Source organism: Castanea sativa, chromosome 12, assembly GCF_040712315.1.
Source record: "Castanea sativa cultivar Marrone di Chiusa Pesio chromosome 12, ASM4071231v1".
Taxonomy (NCBI): Eukaryota; Viridiplantae; Streptophyta; class Magnoliopsida; order Fagales; family Fagaceae; genus Castanea; species Castanea sativa.
In genome coordinates, this window is record NC_134024.1 from 46,541,913 (window position 1) to 46,559,206 (window position 17,294).

At 32.8% G+C, this 17,294-nt stretch overlaps 1 protein-coding gene across 1 annotated transcript; it reads right to left on the reverse strand.

Moving 5' to 3' along the window:
* Positions 1 to 9,429: 9,429 nt before the first annotated feature.
* Positions 9,430 to 13,222, reverse strand: LOC142619289 (small ribosomal subunit protein eS8-like). Its single transcript, XM_075792348.1, has 5 exons — positions 13,095 to 13,222; positions 12,848 to 12,920; positions 10,950 to 11,280; positions 9,818 to 9,996; positions 9,430 to 9,724 (listed from the first exon to the last, which is right to left on the reverse strand). The coding sequence occupies exons 1-5, from the start codon at positions 13,096 to 13,098 to the stop codon at positions 9,643 to 9,645; spliced, it is 669 nt and encodes a 222-aa protein (XP_075648463.1). The 5' UTR covers positions 13,099 to 13,222; the 3' UTR covers positions 9,430 to 9,642.
* Between the last annotated feature and the right edge of the window lie 4,072 nt (positions 13,223 to 17,294).

Genomic DNA, 17,294 nt, shown 5'->3' on the forward strand with positions numbered 1-17,294 from the left:
CCAAACTCATAATGGGAAGGGAATAGGCCAAAAAAGCCCAATACAATGAAATTTGTAGAGAGTGAATTTGAAATCTAGGTTCTAGTGATGTTAGGTAACTAAAATGATGGGCTCGATCACAACATTACACACAACGAACTGTTTATATGAAAGAATTTTATCCTCGGACACAAGCCGAGGATGATTTGTATTATCTCTTTCAAATATAGATTACAACTAAGGATGGTGATGTATACAATGTTTTCTCTCTGTTTTCCTCTCCTTTTTCTGAGCTTCTTCCTTTTCCTTTTATATCATCTACCCCCTTCACCCCATCTTCCACGTATAGATCAGATTACCAATCTAGATACTTGTCCCATTCCACTTTCCTGAAGTCTTTAGATGCAGCTGTAAGGCTGAACCCTGATGCTCAGGCATCACTTCCCCATTAATGCGGCTAGAGAAGTAGTTGCAGGGCATTCAATGAGGTGGCGGTGGTAACAGCTTTATTTTTAGATATTCCAATGCCCTTCTTCTTATCTTCTACATCTACCGTGTTTACCCTTACCTATTAGATCTTCTAGAATATTGCCTATGGATATTAACCAACTATTCTCCTACTTCGGCTTTACATAGTTGAGGACATACTCTTCCTCAGACCACACTCTTAGATATGTTTGACCAGATGTCACTTCTTTATCTATTAGTATCGCTTCGTAGGTTGACATTTACACATTCTCGGACCATTCAATGTCCTAAGATTGGGCCTTTAGCCCAACAAATACTCTTGGACCAACCCAACACATATTACGGGGCCCATTGACCCTATAATAATAATAATTATTATAATAATAATTATTATTATTATTATTATTATTATTAAGGTAATTTGAACATAGAATTATATACACACACACACAATAGACTCATCACACGCGCTTTGCACATGCAATGAGGCTCTTTTTTATTTTTTATTTTGGGTTTAGTGAAATAATATTTAAAAGTGAGATAGAGATAGTGTCCTAATTTTTAAGATATTTGAGTTGATAAAAGTTTTGAAAGCCTAAAATTTAGGAACCGAAAAAAAAATTAAATTACTCTTTTATTTGGTTTGTATTTTTAAATATAAAATTATTTAACTAAAAAAATAGGGTTATTTTTTAGAGTTTAAGAATTTGTGTGAGAATATTTTAGTACGCAAAATAATGAAACCCGAACAAGGAATCCTTTATTAATATTAATACTCCGAGTGTGTGTGTATACTTTTTGGTAATTTATAACTCAAACTACAGTTTTTTTAAGTGTTAACCAAATATTCAGTTTTTTCAAAAAGCACATTTTGACAGCTTTTACTAAAAACTCTACTTTTTCAAAAAGCTCAATTTTGTACCACACTTTTTAAAACTGCCACTTTTTCAAAAAGTACAGTTTGAAAAAGCTGAACCAAACTAACCCTAAAGTGTGTCTTTTAGAGGTTTTTTAAATATATATATATATATATATATATATATATATATATATATATATATATATATATATATAAAATATATATTTTGGTGTGAGATTACAAATGTAATTATGCGAAAGTATGGGAGCAAACTTATAAATTATGCAAAATGTAGGATCAAAGTATAATTTGTGCCAAGCATGGGGGCCAAGATAAAATTATGTTAATTGAGAGATCAATGTTTAATTTACGTTTCGTGTGAAATTCAAGTGAAATTTTAGAAAGTGAGTAAATGATGGACTATATGTTATGTTTGGGTTTTTATTTTACAGTGGACTTTTTTTAAAAAAAATTTAAGAAACAAACACACACAAGGTGGAGAGGAAAATGTTTTTATACAAAGGCACACCACAAACTCCACTAAAAAACCATGTTTTATCTTACCGTGGACTTTTTTTTTTTTTTTTTTGAGGGAAAGAATTACTTGGTCTACAGTGGACTTAATAGTGGGTTATAGATTGGTTTCAAATGAAAATGATTATCGACTATTTAAAATTAGCTTGCTGGATTTTAGTAGGGCATTGTCTCTTGTTTTAATGGGTTTAGTGAACCAGATCAGGTTAGACCCAACCCGAGATTGTATTCAATTTAAGAATCTCTTTATTTATTTTTGTTCTGTTTTCCCTATATATTTTTGTTCATTCGACCCCCCTCACGGCCTCACTTGGTCGTTGAGATGGGTTTGCTAATGCTGGTTTTGGTTTTTGGGTCTCACCTGTATCTATCTTCGTACCTGGGAGTGTGTCATTTGGGTTCAAGGTACATTGGTGTGAATGTGCTAAAAATACTTAAAAGAGAGGAAAATGGTTTGAATCTTACCCTTTGGCTCTCTGATTTTGTCTTTTTCCCCTTCTTTTGCCTTTCCTTTCATTGCTCTAGGTTTAGGGCGAAAATGGGCTTTTGCCCATTTCGTGCAAAAAAATTAGCATATTGCCCCCTTTCCCAAATTAATTAGGGAAATGCTCCTTTTTTAAAACTCGATTTTCTTAAAATTGAGTCAAGCCATATAGTGGCATTTTAAGAAGCCTATAGTAACGTTTTAATGAGCCTATAGTGGCGCTTTGAAACTCGAGCTCTACAAACTCAAGTTATAGGTAAAAAAAAGAAAAACTTGCATGGAACTCGAGTTCATGGAACTCAAGTTCCAGCCACTATATGTCCTTAAAACGCCACTATAGGGCTCTAGAAATTTTTTTTTTTTAAACCCAATATTGAGAAAATCGAGTTTCAAAAGAAGAGTATTTCCCTAATTAGTTTGAGAAATTGGCAAATTGCTTTTTTTTTTTTTTATTGCACGAAATGGGCAAAAGCCCATTTTCACCCTTGGTTTAGTGTTTTTTATTTTATTTTTTGGGTTGCCTTAATAGCAATATATGGTGGTTGGAGTTGTGGATGGTGGTAGTCATGATGTTGTTATGATGAAAGCAGTTAAGGCATTTGGATAGCAAGGATTTGGGTAGATTAGGAATTGAGGGAGAGTGAGAAAATGCAGTCTCTAGTGCTGAATCTTAGATTGCCACATCCCAAAGAATACAAATCATATGTCTTACTTTTTGTGTTCTATTTTATACTTTACTAATCATGGTATTTGATTTTATTTATTTATTTTTTCTATTTTAAACTTGGGTTATTTTGTAAGGAAAATTAAACAAATACATAACAAACTGTAATTCCAAAAGATCCCAAAATATTAAGTGACACAATCATTATTGCCTCAACATAAAAACGACATTCAATTGAGAAAATCATTTCCAAAGCGGTGTGTCATTTAGCAACAGGTTCTTTCACTGTTGAGCTTAAATAACTAGTTGCAGACAATGCTTTTGGCTTGGCTGAGGGAGCCACCCCCCCCACCCTTCTCTCTCACAAAGTAATAGGGAGCAGCCCCATGAGTTTGGATTGAAGCTCCCAAATTCGAGGGGATGGTAGGTTTTGTAAAAATATTTGTGAGTTGATCAGCACTGGTAATTTGAAGGTCAAGCTCGCGAATAAAATGATAATCAACTTTAATATGCTTAGTGAGAGTGTGAAGGACTGGATTTGATCAGGCAATTGCAAGAGTAAAGACATTGTCACACCTCACACCTTAACATTGAAGGAAGATGCCAAGGTGTTTGAAAACTGAGAAGCATACCAAATTACCAATGCAGTTGGCGTCTCTTTCTTCTTCTTCTTCTTTTTTTTTTTTTTTTTTTTTTTACAATTCGTATAAAGATGCTTGTCTGTTTAATAGTAATACTATCACAACTGCTACAACTCTCACTACAAAAATTAAAATGAATAAATATTTTTAAAATCTAAGTATTGAATTACAAGTTGTTTATATTCTTAATATACATGTCAAATTTTATTTTTATTGAATGTAATTTAGCATTCAATCTATAAACTTATTTTTTATACATAATTTTATATTACAAAAACTTGAAATTTAAATATTTGATTGATGATATAACTATTGATCTTTGATCTTCTGAAAATTTTGCAAACATGGTGGATTTAAGAAGAAAATTTAATTCAATGGTGGATTTATCAAAATTTACATTCAATAAAAATATGTTGAGTGAAATTATAACCTCAAACTAAAGCCAAGTTTATTTCCAAACTTTGTTCTTTTGCCTAATATTTATTTTCTTCCCCTCTATTATTATTTTTAATATTTTTTTGAGAAAATAACAATTTTATAGTAATTAAGACCAACTAATAGTTCCATTAGACAGAGATCAAGCCAAGGGGGAGCGAGAGGCAGGAGAGTCAATACCATACCGGAAATCATTTCGTTTTGATTGGCGAAACGAAATATTTCAGTACCGGTTAATTTCGGTATACCGTTTCGGGGTTATCACAAATTTTTATAATATATAAATATATATGCGTTTGTGTGTGTGCGTGTGTATGTATGTGCGCGCACTTAATAGTCAAAATTCATATAAATTATTAAGAGCAATTAAAATTTATAAAAGCTATTTAGCTTAATATGTAAATCTTTAGTTCACATATCTAAGCCAATAGTGTCAACCCACTAAACAATAATATTTTCATTAAAAGAATAGAAAGATAGTTGAGAATAATATTTTTTTTTTAAATGTACTACAAGAGTGCAGTTAAAATTAAATTTAAAGGTGTACTTAAACTTTCAAATTTGTTTACACATTTCAAATTTCAATATCTTTAGCTTTACTCCTCACATGTGGTGTCAGACACACAAAATAAGATTAGAGAGAGAAAATAAGAGTAATTTGGAGAAAATAATACTTTTTTCTCAATTCATGTCATGGAATCCAATTCTCAGAGAGATAAGTATAACATGTTTTAAATAAATAAATAAGAGAACTTATAATTTGATTTAGGACAAGACTTAGTTACAGTACTTAGGTGTTGTTCCTTAGATTTCTCTTTTAAAATTCTGTCATGTAGATTTTTTCCCATAGGATGAAAGTGTTTTTTTTTTTTTTTAAAGAATGAAAGTATATTTTTTAATTAAGTAGTTACATGACAGAATCTTAAGAGATAAACTTAAGGAATAGCACTTAAGGTACTATACTTAAGTTTTTTCATTTAACTTAGGACGCATATGGGTTTTTTACAATAATTAAAATTCAATTTTTCCATATTACAACATTTTGAAGTTTATATAAAATGCATATTCCTCACTACACTTCAACTCAAAGTAGTGGGTCACATATTTTAAAGTTATTCAAAACAAAACACAACAATAATCCACAATGTCTCAATCCCTCCGCTAATCATTTCACTCTCAATCTCTTGACTCTTTCAAAGTTTCAAACTTCGGGAGTTTTTTTTCTTTCTTTTTCTTTTTTCACCATAAACTCAACTTTAAACAATTAGAATGATCGACTCTTTCAAAGTTTCAAACTTCGGGCTTTTCTTTCTTCTTCTTTTTTTCCGCCATAAAGTCAACTTTAAATAATTAGAATAATAGATAAAGAATTCAAATAGAGTTTAAATCCAACATAATTTTCTAAAAGCAATCAATACAGCGAGGCATTATAGAACTTTCAAGATGTATTACTATATTTATTAGCAATTTTACAGTGATTTATTTTGAGTAATCAAATTACAAGTTCAAAAATATTAATCAAATTATGGCTTTGCCATTGCATTTGAGAGGTACATCTTTTAGTAGTATTATGCATAATTTATACCATGGTTTTAAAAATCAGATTGAACCGATTCAATTGAAAGAACAAACCCTCAACCAGATCGGACCAATTCAATCGGGAGAACAAACTCTCAACCGGTTTAGTAAAAACCAATTCAATTGTTCAACCATAAAAATCTCTGATTCAATAGATAAAAAAGAGAGAAAATAATAATAACAATAATAATATAATAACTTTTTCGATTCTGACTACTTAGCTCCACTAGGTTTATTAAATGAATAAATAAGTATACTTATAATTATAAAAATAACTAAATCAAAAAAAGAAATATACATTAACCCCAAAGTTCTCCCAAATTGTTAGTGGAATAATATCCACTTCGGTAAGAAGGTAGAAATTGTAAAGTAAAACAAGAACCTGCACAAATATTATCGTCACTAAGAGCATCTCCAATAGATGCTCTTATCTATTTTTTGGAACAAAAACACCACTGTTCACACTTCAACAGATTCTTCATTTCCATTTTTAGATTAGATTTGCTACCGTGCTTCTCTCCAAATAGAGAACACTGTAGCTTTTACTATTCATACTTCAAATGTTTTTTATATTATAATAATCAGGTATTGAATAAAAAAATGTTGGAAGATGTGTAGTTGTTAAAAAAAGAATAAAGAATGAATAAAGAATGAATGAAGAAATAACATTTAAATGAGATGAAGAAAAATGATAGAGAATCTGTTAAAAAATGTATTTGAAAAAGTAAGTAGGTAAAAAATTTAGATAAATTGCTGTTCACTGTTCAAACAGTACAAAAATTTTAAATTTAGATAAATTGCTGGAGATGCTCTAAAACATCCAAATTTTGTAATACTTTGAACTAGAATTAGTGCAAAAATTTAGATAAGTTGCTGGAAATGCTCTAAAACATCCAAATTTTGTAATACTTTGAACTAGAATTGGTGGGGTGCAGCAGGCCCGAGCTACAGTGCAGCGCTTGGGCGACGCTTAAGAGCCACAGTAGCAAGCTACTGTGGTGGACTCTTCCCCTCAAGAAATAAACCCACATATTAGATATTAAAAAGTTTTCACTATCAACCAGATAAAAATAAGCGAATCTCAAACAAAAATGTACACTTTGCATTGTGTCTGCCTTCGTCTTTTATTTTCAAGCTTTGCTTTCCCTTCCTCTCTTTTATACGATATGTGACTACTGACTTATATTCTTTTGTTTCTGTTCCACACTTCAACCAACTGGGTACTTTTCATATCAACAACGAAGGCTTTCTTAGGAATTAGGAACTGTAACTTCTTGTAGCTTTATTAGTTGTATCTCTGAATGGCTGGCCGTGAATACATGGATACCCACTTTCTTGAGAAGGTATTTGACATTACAAAAGATATATTACACCCATCTTACACAGGAGTAAGCCAAGAGTGGAGTGATATATCCCAAAACAAAATGAAAGTTGCTTTTTGTCTAGCAATGTTGGCTGCAGCTTGAGATAGAATTTTTGTTTTCCAACGTTGCAACTTGGCTTTAACTTTAGGTTCATGCAAGCAGCCAACCTAAAACAATCAAATCTGCCTAAGTTTCTGCTGAAAAAGATGGAGGATTTTAAGTAGGTAACAACTTGACCTCACGCGCTCATATAACATTGCAAACACAACTTCACTGCTTCATGTCCCTCCTAACTTTTGTGAATGAAGATAATAAAAATCATCTTCAAATTGGAAGGCTCTTGCTATGAACTTTGATGCCTTTAAACTGACCAAAATAACTCTATGGAGAAGAAGAACCTAAACTATTAAAATTAAACAAAAACAAAGACAAGGGATCTAATATATATAACTCAGATGACTCCCTCCATGCGCATATGGACCCCTCCTAGTCATATTGTCAAAAAGCTCTCAGGAGAACAGAAGTTCTCAATACGGAAATTCTATGTGAAATGGGCACAAGTACCCCAAAAGCTTATAGACAACAATGGCTACATAATGACTTTTGGGAACTACCTAATCCTCTTCTAATTGACCATAATGACCCTTATTATGATAATCATGACACAGATGCTAATGTAGATGAAGAATGGTTATAAGGAAGAGACAAATGAGACTAAGAGTCTGTTTGGATAGAACTTATTGCTGAAAACTGAAAACTGAAAACACTGTAGCAAAATAATTTTAAAATGTGTGAATAGTACCGCGTGACCCATTTTTAATGAAAAAGTGGCTGAAAAGTAAAATTTGTGGGCCCGTGAACAGTGCACGAATGCACTGTTCACGAAAGACTTGGTCAACAACTGCAACTGGGAAGGAAAAAAAAAAAAACTGAAGGCTGGACGTGGACGTGGACGCTAGACGCTGGATCCAAACACATTCTAAGAGTGTTCAACACTCAAAAATAAATAAATTAAAAAAAAAAAAAAAAAAAGTCTCAGAAACATCTTGAAGCGGCTCCTATTTGTTAGGCTCATCCACATTTGTCAAAATGTTTTATTATGCTCAGAAGACCTTAGCTTGCCCGATAGACATGTGTCCATCAACAACTGGCCCCTACTTCTACTGTATTATCAGACTATTTGTAATTTATGTTTGAGCTCCTATATATATATATATATATATATATATATATATATACATATATATAGAGGCCCCATTAAGTAGGATATAAAAAATTATGTTATGCATTGTTCCACCCATCTTATTCATTCATCTGAAAATCCAAAGCATCTACTAGAGCTTATCAAAGGCTTTTCCATCTCAAGATTCACACCAATCCACCATTTTCTTCTCTCTTTTTTTCCCCTTTTCCTTTTCATGAAATGGATGGTCTCTTGAGCAATTAAGCTATTATCCTAGATTTTTCTTCCAGGAATAAGCATTACTTGCCATTGAGATATCACTTGGCTAGAAAGGGGTTGAATCGATTGCAAGGATTTTGAAAATAGCCATGTAGACATTATAAAGACTAATTGGTCTAATGGTTCACCATAGCAGCTTTGTCACCCTTAGGAATCAAATTCATAAACATATTTTTATATTACGTCCAAAAACTGAAATGTATGATTAAATTTCTTCAGCATGAATCCTTCAGAGATGAAACTAGACGCAACAACAATTACATAATGATATCCGAATCATGGTTAAAGAATAATGAGATAAATTATCTAGACTCGGTGCTTTGTGGGACTCCATGATGAATTTTGTTTTCTTAATCTCCTTAGCGGGTTTTTTTTTTTTTTTTTTGGGGGGTGGGGTGGGGGGGGGAGAGAAACTAACCTCCTTAGCAGATGGTTGCACTTCCAGCTATTCATTATTCTCAACTACAACACAGTTTGGAATTAATCCATTTAAGCCTTCCCTTGAGGTTTGGCATGTATAATTTAATCTCCTTAGCAAGTCTTTCACTGGTGTTGGATTATCCAAATCCGTACCTTTCACACAACTAACTGACACAAGTTTGTACAAAACAGCTGCACCTTCCATCCAAGCACGGACTTAATATCACCTTCTTTTTTCTTTTGTCGATAATATAGACTTGATATCACTTTACAGATATACCTTTCATACCAGTTTGAATAATAGTAACGTGATTCCCCAATGATATATTTTTACGAGAATCTGAGGTGTGACTAACTAAACCCATGTGTTTCCAATATCACTTCGATTTGATGGAATTTTCCAGAGATGTTAAATGATAAAATAGTTTCTTTCTTCCCCAAGAATTTATCACACTCTTTATCACATTATTCTTCTCGATTTAATCTTATTATTTAAGAAGGATGTATGACCACTTCAAAGCAACCACAAACAATCATCAGGTAGAGAAAAATAAAAGCCCCATAATAAAACAATTAAACCCAATGTGTTACCAAAAATGTTCTAAGAGATGATGCCCCAACAATTGACATCGTTCAAGTGGTCACCAATCAGGTAACAGCAAAAATGCTTAGCAAAAGCCTCTTCTTCAATGGAAGCTATAGCCTAAAAATAAAGATTCAATATGGTCAACATCAAAACACTAACACAGTACAATTAAGCACCAGCACCAGCCTTTCCTTTCTTCCGCTGGAGTTTCTTCATATAGAATTCAAGTTCTTTCCCTTCCAATATGTACCTACCAGGAGAAAAAAAAAAGTTTCAACTATTGGTAAAACAAAAAATACATAACAAAGGCAATTTCAGAAACCTTCAGTCTAATTAGGCTTACCCATCAGCTCTGCCACATTGACCAGGTCGGGAAGAGATGCAGGCCAACAACCTACCAGAACCAAACTGCTCTTCAATATGCGGATCAAGTTGACGGTCTTTCTGGCGCTTCTCAATCTTCCTCTGAACATGATTGCTCTTCTTAATTTCCTCTGTAGCTGTAGCAGCACCTTCCCCCTCCTACAATTGTTGCCCAAAAACAAAAAATGTCAAAATTTCTTTTGGAAACTGAAAAATCAGAATGGACAGAATAAAATTAATAACTTAAAGAATGCATCAAGTGGATAACATGCCGAAAAGACAGGAGAGTGGCATGTGCTCTCTATGGTGTCACCTGGATTATTAGTACTGTCTATTAATTACATTATTTTGATGGGGGAATACATTAAGGGAGCTTGGCATATTATCATGTAGAAATTTATAAAATTCAATTCCAATAATTATGAGATGAGAAGGGAAAAGGTTAATAGAATGAGTGAAATAAAAGTAGAAAACCCTAACAAAAAAATACATTTAGACAAGCAAGAGAAAAGGCAGAACAATTATGAGGAAGTGTACTACATTAAGTCAATCATGTAATCCACTTTAAATTATAAAAGTGCAGTAGTATAGTAGATTCAGTTAAACCAGCTTACCATCAATGGGCATAGTATATACTCACTTTAGAACACATACTTTTTTATACCAATATAAAAGCTAATGAATTCATGTAAAGATCAGAAATAATTACCAAGGCCCAGAATAATTCAATTACTGCAACACAGACTGCTAATTTAATTTAAATAAGAAACGTATAAATTAAACACCAGCAGAGAAAAACAGGAAACAAAAGGCATTTATCAATGAATATATCATTTTTTTTTTTTGCTATATCTTATGTGTTCGGATAAAATTTAAATGCCTCTAACTACAATATAAATGCTACTTTTCTTACTTATCAAACAAATAGTGGTTCTTTTTGGGACTGGCAAAGGAGGAATATAGAGCACAGTGAAGGTGAATAGACCAAGGCCTATTGACATATCACAATTAATGGATACCACCAGACAAAAAATGCTAAATTCATAAACAACATTTAGACAAACATATGGTTAATTTTTTTTTTGTAATAAAATCTCACAATCATATATCACCTCTGCGGTTTCCTTCTTAGTGGTCGCCTTCTTCTTCCTACCAACATCAACACCATAGTGTTGAAGGTACCATTGCTTAAATGGAGCTGCATCCACCTGAACAATGGCACTCTTCACCAGAGTTTGAGTCCTAACAAGTTCGTTGTTTGAGGCATTGTAAACAACATCAAGGAGACGGGTTTTGCGAGTGACAGCCTCACTACCCCATGAAAAATTCCCTGTATCCAATCTAAGGGCCCTCCACTTCACATTTCCACCTCTCACACGGATTCTCCTTACTGTCTTGTTGCTTGAGAGCTTCGTATTTGCTGGCTGGCGACCAAGCTCATACCTTAATAAACCAATAAAGAATTAGATAAGCAAAAATTATATAAAAACATAATAGAGCATGGATTAAAGCATCATCAGAGAACAGTGTAAGAACTCATAATATAGTGCTCAGAAACCTGCAACAATGTGAAGTTTGGGTAACCAACCAATAAGTTCACCTATGTTGGAGGTTTTTCCAACCACAAATATCAACTCAAATAGTCATCATAGCTGATAGCTTTGCTACCATCTAATGATTGAAAATATGTATCATCAGTATGGCAAAGGCTAACAGGCACATTTAATATTGGGCTGGTACAAATAATGAAAAAACAAGAATAATATTGAATGGCTAGAACTCGTCTAACCCCGCAAAATGCATATGTAGATGAAGAGATGAAACAGACCAATCAAATGATAGGATTATGAAGACAACAAGGTGGACAACCTCAACTTAGCTAAGCCAAAAACAATTGGTAAAAATCAATTAACGCATATCAGAAATTGGAGTTGCAAACATTCTTCAGAACTAATTGTCTATTCCCCCAATGGTTTTAGGCTTAGTTTGACTTGAAGGGACCTACCCAACCCCACTTTCTAATATAATTTTACTGAACAAAATATACATGACATGGACAAAATTCACCTCCCATTGTAGCTATAAAAAAAATTAAATTAAATTTTTTTTTTAAAAAAACATTCCTTGAGGGACTATCTGGTCCAGCTGCAATACACAGAGAAGAGGCATTCACCTAAACACCAAAGACAAATTTCTTCCTATAGGCACCTAGCACATAGGTAAGTTCCCAGATCACCTTTAAAATATTTTCTTGATTCTTTGTTTGAGGTTGAAATGACAGGATTCAATGGCTGATAAAAGTTATTGAAGAGAGAATTCCTTATGAATGAACCCCTCCACAATTACTTTGATAGTTGTCAAATCTTAACATGTCAGGATCAAAACAGAAATAAATCCAAATCTAAACAACCACAGCTAAATTCAACCCAGTAGAAATTTTTAGCCATTCAATTTTAATTAAGTTGCTATAGTTTATGCCAAAAATTACAAATTGCAGCACTAATTGTCAGAACATACTGAATATCCTAATTCTACAACAGTTTCATTTACATTATAATTCCTGTGTTGCAAATTTATAAGTGATTCTGACAAAGGATGCTATCTACCAACATAATGTTAACTAAAAAAGCATATACCATCCATCTCTACGCCAAAAGTCCAAGATGCCAAAATTCAAACGATAATGGACCAGTTCAGCTTTTGTTATCACAAAATAAAAGACCAAAAATAGGCAAAATCCCATCTCAGATTTCCTTGACATCTAAAAGACCCCCAAAAACTAATACCCAAATGGGTACCAATAAAACATTTTCATCAGTGATTATACCACATTTTCATTGACTTCGTTTTCCCAGATTTCCCAGCAGCCAAACAAATACCCAAATGGGTATCCATAAAAGATATCAATAGCTTTAAATATAAACACAATCATACATATTATACACACAAATACATATATATATATATATATATATATATATATATAAGAATAGAGGAAAAAGGGAAATACTTGCGCTTCTTTCTCCAAGCTTTCTTCTTGCCACCAGTGGCACGTCTCTTGTGCATAGAGTCTCTTGAGATACCTGACAAAACAAACAAAACAGTGGGAATTCCATGAGAGATAGAAAAAAATATATATACCCACAAAAAAAGCTTGCTTTTTTTTTGTTTATGTTTGGATCCTGAGAAAATGGAGGATATCAAATATTCAGAAGTTTCATCAGATCATAGAGCGTAAAGGGTATCGAAGATCCTACCCATCTTGGCCCCGCAGCGAAGTGCTCTCTCTCTCTCTGTCTCCCTCCCTCCCTCTCTCTCTCTCTCTCTCTCTCTCTCTAAATGTTAAAACCCTCACTGTCTGGGCTTAAATATGAAACCCTAGTGCTCTTTCATGCAATTTCGAGAGGAGGGTGTTTTTGTCATTTCTGCTTATACATAAAAAAAATAATAAAAAAAATAAAATATAAAAGTTTCTACATTATTATTATTATTATTGGGCTGAAAGGGAGATTACTGGGATTAACCTGGGTCAGGTTAGATTGGATTGGATGGTTTTTTCAACTCAATTTATTATTATGGGTTTAAAAAAATCCAAACCATCATAAGGGTTTAATCCAACCCAATCTAACCCATGTGGATCAGATTGAATCTATGGGTTAGATAGATTTTTTTTTAATTACTATTATTAATATTAAATTGAGAATTAGAACTACATCATTACAAATAAGAGCAAAATTATAACCAAATAAACCTAAGTATAACACCAAATCAACCCAAGTTATATGAAGAGAACTTAGGAACTGAGTTTTATTTAGGAAGAGAGGTAAAAAAATAAATAAATAACAAAATTGTAAGATATATTTTTAAATATATTTTTAAAAATTTTAAATGTACATTAAATGTAGGTGAATTGGATCAGGTTAGGTGGATTTGTAAATCTTATGATTCAAACCTAACTTGACCCACTATAAAAACAAATTTCACAACTCAACCCAACCCACCAACCCTTAAAAACCGACTAACTAGGTTGTGTTAGTTCAAGTTCGTTTTAACGGGATGGCTGCACACCCCTAAAAATTAGGATTACCCAATTAATAAGGAAAACAGATGAACTTGTACTTGACCTATTGAAATGTTTGGTCAACCTATACCTGACCTAAGCCGTTTTTTAAATAAGGGAAATTAAAATAAAAAAATAAAAAAATTGTTTCCTGAAGGCAATTTGCAAAGTTGGATGTTCTCATTTAGTGGAAAGAGAATTACACTCAAATTTTTAAACTCTTTTTAATGGACACGATCTCTTATGAGTGCTTTTAAATCAACTTTTATCATTAAACCACGTCATTTAGTATTTATGATGAACCTAACAAAAAAATTTATGATCCACAACATTTAGTATTTTTTTTATGGTAAGGATTAGTTGAATTATGAATTATGTAAATTTAAAAATTTATGTATTATTTAAATTTTATTTTTGAGCATTTTATTATTTGTATTGAAAGGAATGCAAAATATATATATATATATATATATGATCATATTATTTGTTATTATTATTAGCTCAACCCAACTTGATCCGTTTGTGAGGTCTAGAATCTATGTTTTTTTTTTTATGGGAAAATAACAATTTGAGAATTTGTTCCTGTACAAATTTAATTTTAACTTTCTGATTTTGTTAGTTTAAACCTTGGAATTTATAACTTGATTAGGAAAATTATGGTGTGTCAGATAAACCTAGTTAAAGATGGGTTAGTGGTAGCTTGGATTGACGGCATGGCAAGTCAATCAGGGTGTGGAGAATTCACCAAATGCAGTAAAGTCAAACTCAACTTATATGAAAAGGTACTGATATCCATCAATTACTGTCAAACATTGCAATACTAGGAAAGGAGAAAGGGGGTTGGGTTGTTTGGAATAGAGAATATGAGGGAACTAATGAGAGGAGAAGTGAAGGGAAATGAAAATATAAAAGGGAAGGTTAAAAGAATGAAGAACTTTCAATGGCACCCTAGCAGGAAGAAAGCTCACAAAGAAGAGTGGGCACAATAAGATAATTGATTATGTATTGCAATATTGACCACGAAGATGAACCAATAGAACTTCTAAAGTTCTAATCATTGGCCTTGCTTTTATATGGTAGTCAGAATAAAGACATGACAAGGGCATTAATCATCCATTAATAGATGGTTAATGCTATAGACATAACAAATTTTACAACATTTTTACAATAATTGAGTTATCGATTTTTTACTAATTTTCTCATCTACACTCACAACTAACGTTACATTTTTACCTACCAATATCAACTTACTTGTCACCTTAGTTGTTACGGAATATTTTTTTGTCTCTAGAAAAATCAATCAAACTTCAAAATGCATTCAATTAAAGTGAAAAACATGAAACATAAGAGCATTAACATCCAGAGGTGTAAAACCCCCCAAAATGCTATTTTTTTAACCCCTAACACCAAAATCCTAGCTACATCTAGGCGTATTCCTAAAATTTTTTAGAACTTTGCTACACTAATTTCTTAAATTTAGAAGTTATTGTAGAGTTCACCATCTCTCTTCTGACCCAAAAACTCTTTTTATTTACCATCTCTCTTCTGACCCTTTCTTTTCTCTTGCTCGCAATTTTAGGTGGCAGTAAACTGGCAATTAGGTGAATTGGCGATTAGGTCAGTGGATAGTGGGTTGTGTTGTTGGTTGCGATTTTAGTTGTCAGTAGTTGGTTTTTGTTGGTTCAATGTTGGTGGTGACTATTGGAGGTTGGTTGTTCGGGCCTCTCTCTATGTTGGTTGTGTATATGGATCAGTGTTGACGGCAAAAATGAGGTGGATCGACATTGGTTGATGATTCTAGGTTGTGAGTTGTTTGATTGTGAATTCATGGGTCAGTTGGTGAGTTGTGGGTTTTGTGCGTGATGGTAGGATCATTTTGGTGGTGGCAATGGCAAGGGCTGATTGTGGAGGTGGCTGGTTGAGTTTATTTGATTAGTTGTGTGGGGTTTGCTGGCTTAGAAGAAGAAAAAGAAGAAGGAGAGAGAGAGAGAGAGAGAGAGAAATGAATAAATATATAAATAAATAGTATTAAGTATGACGTGAAAAATAAGATATGAGATGTAAGATAAGTTGTAAAATAATGTGCTACAATAAATAAAATATTTAGAAAAAACAACAAAAAGAAAGAAATAGATAAAATGAATATGATTTTAGTGTAAAATGAATATAATTTTAAAACTCCAGATGCTAGCAAGCTAAAGACAAACTTTTTGGCTAACCTCCACTAAACCCACCATATTCTTTGTATTAATAACTAGTTAATTACATACTCCCCAAGGCTCCTTAACAAGATAGTCAATCTCGTATCAAAGACTGTACCGGTTTGACCAATTGAACGATATATTTCGATATCAGTCAATATCGATGTACTGTTTTGAGTTTACCGTTATTTTTTATATTTATAAACATATATATATATGTGTGTGTGTGTGTGTGTGTGTGTATTATAATAATAAATATAAAAATTTACCATATAACAATACCTCAATTCAAAACAAATTATTCATAGTTTTAAACCTTAACATTAATTAAAAGAAAAAATAAAAATATAATATAAAAAATAAAAAGCTTAATTATTCATTGCATACTAAAAAAAAAATACTAATAAGTTAATGCAAATAAGTTACCATTCTCCCTAACAAAAATTCAAAAATTACAAAACTAAAATTAAAAAAAAAAGTGTGGGGGGTAAAAGGACCCAAATGGGCATATGGGCCTTTGGACTGTAGCATAGAGGGCCGACTTGCTCCAGAATTAAACTCTACGAATTGGCCCATACGCCGAAGATCCGAGGGTACTGCCGAGAACGAACTTCTCCTCGGACGAACCCAAGAGAACTCAAAACTTCATTATGAAGGTCAAAGCATAACTCTGGAAAGACTAATGGTTAAAGGGGGACACCCTGAACCTTCTAGATGCACCAGTGTTAAAGAAAATATCAAGTGCAAAGGCTGCCACCTCCGCATTAAAGGCTCTGCACCTACCTCCCTGGCCGCATTAATGGGGAAGTGACTCCTAAACAGTAGGGCTGAAACTTCTAGTCACTGTCCAAAAAGTATCAGGGAAGAAAGTATTTAAGGGGGGTGGAGGCCAGAGAAAAAGGGGGATCGACAACAAAGAAAGAAACTAAGAATTGTAACTTTTAAGGAAGAAATAGCAATAATACAAAAGTGGTCCTCGGCTTACGTCCGAGGAGGCCTATTTTCAGTTATCTTTTGTTATCTATAGGCGTTTGTAACTCTTCGCCCGTTATCAAGTTCTCAGCACTTCTAATCTAGGTTTCAAGCCCACGCTCTACAAATTTTATTGTCTAAGGCTCATTGGGCCTGAGCTCGTAGTTGTCTTTGAGTCCAGGTGCAATTGTGCACTTACAAAAAAAAAAAATTTTTGATACCGG